The sequence below is a fragment of the Frankliniella occidentalis genome, unplaced genomic scaffold, assembly GCF_000697945.3.
Source record: "Frankliniella occidentalis isolate FOCC.00 unplaced genomic scaffold, Focc_3.1 Scaffold10, whole genome shotgun sequence".
Taxonomy (NCBI): Eukaryota; Metazoa; Arthropoda; class Insecta; order Thysanoptera; family Thripidae; genus Frankliniella; species Frankliniella occidentalis.
The window spans coordinates 1471016-1476414 of NW_026267140.1; the positions used below are offsets into that span (position 1 = coordinate 1471016).

Below are 5399 nucleotides of genomic sequence, written 5' to 3' on the forward strand. Positions count from 1 at the left end.
CCCCCAAGGAGGAGGAGCTCGACGCCACCACCGAGCCGCCCACCGAGGAGCCCCCCGCGGAGCCCCAACAGCCTAGGGCCACCCCCAAGCCCAGACCACAGACGGCCGCCGTTCGCAGCGAGAAGCAGCAGGTGACCCAGGGCGAGTACCACGTCATCCTGCCTGACGGCCGCCTCCAGCGGGTGCAGTTCGCCACACAAGCGCGCCAGGATCAGCAGCAGCAGGTTGCTGCTCCCGCCCAACAGGCCGTGCGACAGGGCAAGTACTACGTGGTCCTCCCTGACGGCAGCCTCCAGCAGGTGGAGTTTGCTGCCAAGGTGCAGCAGCAGGAGGCGCCCGAGCAGCGCCAGCCCGCTTCCCCTGCCACCTCACGCCGCCCAACTGCACGGCCCCAGCAGCAGCAGGCTGCGGCGGCCCCCGCCGTGCCCGTGGCACAGGCCCAGTATTTCGTGGTCCTGGCCGACGGTAGTCAGCAGGAGGTGCAGTACTTTGGAAGAGTGGAGGCCACGCCCGCCGGGAACCAGGACGACCAGGATGCCGACGACGACGAGCCCGCCGCCACGAACGCTGCCAGCCCCGCTGCTGCCCCCAGACCTGCCGCGCCCCGCCCCCAGGCCGCCCAGCGCCGCCCCCAGCCTGAGCGCCAGCAGGCGCAGCAGGCACGCCCTGTCGTCCTGCTTCCTCAGCAGGAACCGCTCCAGGAACCCGCCGTGCCGTCCAGCTTCGTGGCCGAGCTCCGCTTCATGGAAGTGCCGCCCATCACAGGCCCTGTGTACTCCTACTCTCAGCCGCTCGTGCGCGTTCAGCGCGGATTTTAAATCCTACCGTGTAAATTATTAACTCTATAAATATGGCGAAATAAATTTACTATTTGTGCATAGAATGTCTGACTTCAATCAACACATGACAAGATCCCTGGTGGCCGTTATGTACCCACATCCCACATTATGCGCTCTAACTCACCCCCTTTACTGGTCCCTGATGCGCTGCTTGGGGGGAAGGGGTGCGCTGACGCAGCCTGACGCCCACTGGCCCCGCGTGTATCCCACACCCCACACGCTACTTTCACTGCCAGCCAGCACACACGTACCCAGCTAATGCAGGCAGAAAACGCCTCGGCCGCGCGACCGAAGTCATCTTTGGAGCTGGACATCGAAAAATTAACAGATAGTTTTAGAATTTTTGGGTTGGATTTCAAGAAGAAGAGCGACTGGAAGGTTCCGTCCCGCTCCCCGGTGGGTCAGAGCGGGTTGTGCCGGCGCTGCCAAAGCCTTACGGAGGACCCGAGCGGGGCGGGGCGGGTGGGCGGGGTGGGGTGGCCCCCAGACTGGCCTCATGCTGCTGCATGCCCACGGGACGCTCATGGCAGTGACACTCATGACACAGTGGCTCATGCTGCGCACGTCTCGCATGGAGCCCACAATGTGGCGGCTACCAGCCGGGAAATGCAACAACCAACCAATTGTTGAGAAAAGTATGACTAAATGGAAAGGACGGTAACAAACCTTGTCACATTAATTTGACGTACAGTGCGACAGTCAAGGCGTTGCCGAAAATTCGATTCTGGCTATCGGTGCGGATTGCGATACTGCATTTCGCCTCAGTATTGCGAAATAATCTCTGCTTTGTGAATAGAATATTCTAACTTTTAGTGAAGTGAATCGATAATAGATAAACAAACTAACATTGATGCAAATCTCAATATACGAAAGAAACGTCGAAATGTCGAAAATTCTGTGCGCCGATCGCCACCGTCCTGCTCGAGGGTTAATGCAACTTTATAAATAACGACCAGTATAAAAATGTTGCAAAATCCAACTCCACAATATTCTTTTCAACTCTCCAGAAGTACGAAGTACCTTACTCCTACCCACGGACCCACGGGTCCTTCGTTTGACAACGCTGACAAAGCTTTTTGTGCAACGCAACAGTCTCAGAGGATGTGATTCATATGCATTCCTCTGCGTGCGAATCGAACTTTAAAAAGGCGGCGAAGGTCGGCGGGCCACCCGGCGGCCTGGCCGAGTGAAGGTGGGCCATCCCCGCGCTCAGGCAGGGGAGGGGGATGCGTCAGTGCACTGTTACACGCAGTAAGAAGTCACGCCAAACTTCTAGAAAATAAATCACGTTTGTTACGACAAATGTGTATAATTTCATTCAGCGGGGTCACAATCAAAATAACTAGACAGCCTACAGTGCAAGTGCAAATAGTGCGTCACGTCGCTCTTGCCTGCCACCCGCCATCATTTACACGGCGACATCATGACCCCGCGCGTGTAGACAACCCCACCACACGTGTGTATCGGGAGTACCGGAGTACCACGGTGTTGCGGGTTTGCATACCCTATCGGACCGCACAGGCATGGGCGGAGGGGGAGTAGGCACGGGTCATCCAGAAAGCACGTCCGTTTTTTCTCAGATTTGTTCGGGCAATTCGCGGTAACTCGGCGCCTGTGAGATTCGGGGTGGGCCACCCCGCAGTACACGCGTGCACTGCAGGCGGGATGTTGCCTACCTACAAGGCGCTCTGTCAGCTTGCGCGCCTGCCTCAACTTGGCAGGCTCGCAACGACGACTAATGGTGTATGTATTTTCTGGACCATACCGTAGGCACACCCGCAACTCGCCGCAACCGAGGAGGAAATCACTTGCGTACTAACTCGTACACCCAGTACAAAAGACGTACTAACTCGCACTAACAGCGTAATAACGCGTACTAATGGTAAAAATCAAGCGTCAGCCCCAACAGCAGTACGACTAACAGCGTAATAACGCGTACTAATGGTAAAAATCAAGCGTAATAGTGCCGTAATAACATTATTTGGCACAAGTGATGAAAAACTTCGCAAAAAATAGGGTGTACTAAAGTGTACTAACTCGTACACTCACTCTGATCTGGAGTGATTTCCCCCTCGGCCGCAACACTGGGGTTGTTTTTGCTCCGATACACCCGGTGCGCGGGGCACCATGACTAACACCAGTACGTGGCCTGTGGCACGCCCCCCTGCGTCTGGTAATAACGAGGAGGGCGGGAGGGAAGCACCAATGCCCCCCCGAGCGCCCGGCGCGCCCGGGTCTCGAACCTCCCCCACCCGCACCCCCACCGACGCCTTGTCCCCGGGGCGCCCCACCGCACGCGGCGAGGGTACAAAAGCAACGCGAGGACCTCTGTTCGACAGACTCGCTGTTCAGCGACTCCGCAGCGCCGACCCAAGCACGGATAACGACATGAAGCAGGTGAGTGGCTGTGCGGGCGTCCTATGCGTTCTTTAACAAAAAAGTAGTTATCACCCCTAATGTTGTGGGGTCATCCAAAGAGTGCGTCTGACATTTGCTGTAATGAAACTGCCAAGTCCAGCCAATGAAAGGTCTCCTAGCGCCTAGCCGGTAGACAACATTTTGCCTGACGTGTGTGCGTGTACTGCGGGGTGGCCTACCCGTTGACTCGCAGGCGCCCAGCTCTCGTAGTTTGGCGAATGCATCTCATGCCGCAGCTCAGAAATGCGGACGTACTTTCTGCTTTCTAGACGATCTCGAAGAGGAACAAGTAGTACTGTTCTCAGTGCAGCGTGAAGCACATTTCGGTATGTCATTTTCGCCTGACTTTACCGTGCCGTACCGTACGGCCAAAGCGCGGACTTTAAGTTGGAGCATATTTCCCACTTTGCCATAACTAATGACCGTTGTGGTGTTGGTATAAGGGCGAGTAAAAACGTGATCGGTGCACCAACAGTTGGGCGAGATCCCAGACAAATCACACTAGTTTAGAGCAAGGATTTTCTTTTATCTAATACGTGTTTAATTGATACTCTCAAAGAGACTAGTTTCGCCGTAGGCCTATAGTTTCTCTTTCTCGGGTGCACTATAACTATGCCTAAAGATGTAGACTGTACAGACAAGGTCTTCGTTGATTCAAACATAACGCCGCGCGTTGGGGGGGGGGGGGGATATCGCGCTGTTGTCGAACGTATTTGGAGAGAAAAGTTGGCGCGCATATCAGGCGGCAGTCAGCCATGTGCACGTCCGTGCAGTGTGGCGCAAAAGAGACAGCCGAAAATGAAAGGAGTCGGGGCGCACCGGCGGGGTGGGGCGGGGCCAGGGAAGTCCGACCCGCCGCCTTGTGGCACGGTCACCCCGCCACCTGCGGCGGCGTCGCGACGCCTGCACGTCCCGCGGCCGCGTGAGGAAACAGTGGCATGTGACGCGACGCGCCATCGACGTGCCATCGCCGATGGAAACGGGACTCTACCCGCTCTGCCAATAGACAACTACTGTAGAGGACCAAGTGTGTAAATATTGAGTTTTTCAAGGCATACCTTTTAGGTATGCAGTAGATAATGCGCGAGATAATGTGTACTGGCGCAAAGTACGCGCTTAGTATTTTTCGTGCGTGTTTATAGTATTTAACTGAATATATTCGCAAGGAGGTGCACACACATTAAATACGAAATATACTTGTACAATTGCTCACATTGGTTTTATAGAGAATGGGGTCACATATTCCGGATGTCCCGGATGATAGAAAAGTGTGTTGGGCTGCCTATGCACTGGGTGCAGGGGCTGCAGGCGGGAGCGGGTGGTAGTTGCACCGCCCCCCCTCCCCCGCCAGCTTCCCGCACCTGCGACCCCTGCACCCAGTGCAAGAGCAACCCTACGTACTGTCATATGTCTTAGCCTGGCCAAACGGTACCACCCTTAACGTGACAGCGTGGAATTCCTTTTAATTCATCGAGAGTTCTTATAGAAATATTATAAACCACGCCCAAAATGTGTGCGTGTAGTGCTTTTGTTCCAATTAAGCACAGGACTCTCGAGCCTAATTACTAGGTTGTCTTGGTGCTTGCTCGCACAGTCCCTGCTCGCCGTGCTGCTGTGCGGCGCCCTGCTGGGATGCGCCACCGCGGACAAGAGGCCCTTCTTCCGCGGGCAGCAGCAACCATTCTCCTTTCAGAGGCAGACCGATGGAGCGGCGCCTCCTCCGGGTCCGGAGGCGGAGGATCTGTCACCGCCCGCCCCCGCCACGGAGCCGACCCCTGGCGGCGGAAGCGACGCCGGAGGCCCGTATCCGCCGTCAGGACAGCCGGAGAGCGGACCCTACGCGCCGTCCGGGTGGAAGCCGCAGGGGCAGCGACTCGAGCTGCCACCCCGACCGCAACGAGTCAGTAAACTGCAGTTCTCGAGACGAAAACATCTCTCATCCAATTCAAATGTCAAAGGCCTAACCTACCAACAACACAAATCCGCCTGAATTTTCTCTCTGAGGTCAGTCATTCTAACGCCAGCGTCGTCTGTTTTCTAGCTGCCCCAACAACAGTACGGCGCACCCCCTAAGCAGCCCCAACAGCAGTACGGCGCACCCCCTAAGCAGCCCCAACAGCAGTACGGCGCACCCCCTAAGCA

General features: G+C 56.3%; 2 protein-coding genes across 2 annotated transcripts in view; both read left to right on the forward strand.

Moving 5' to 3' along the window:
• The window catches only part of LOC113214413 (translation initiation factor IF-2), a 2670-nt gene extending 1787 nt beyond the window's left edge, over positions 1–883 (forward strand). The window contains exon 3 of the mRNA XM_052277389.1: positions 3–883. Within this exon, the coding sequence (XP_052133349.1) occupies positions 3–818 (816 nt within the window). The 3' untranslated portion in view covers positions 819–883. The remainder of the gene's footprint in view (positions 1–2) is intronic.
• Positions 884–3182: 2299 nt separating this feature from the next.
• LOC113214408 (trithorax group protein osa-like) overlaps positions 3183–5399 on the forward strand; it is a 2970-nt gene continuing 753 nt past the window's right edge. The window contains exons 1-3 of the mRNA XM_052277392.1: positions 3183–3236; positions 4852–5157; positions 5299–5396. Coding sequence (XP_052133352.1) covers positions 3228–3236; positions 4852–5157; positions 5299–5396 — 413 coding nt within the window. The 5' untranslated portion in view covers positions 3183–3227. The remainder of the gene's footprint in view (positions 3237–4851; positions 5158–5298; positions 5397–5399) is intronic.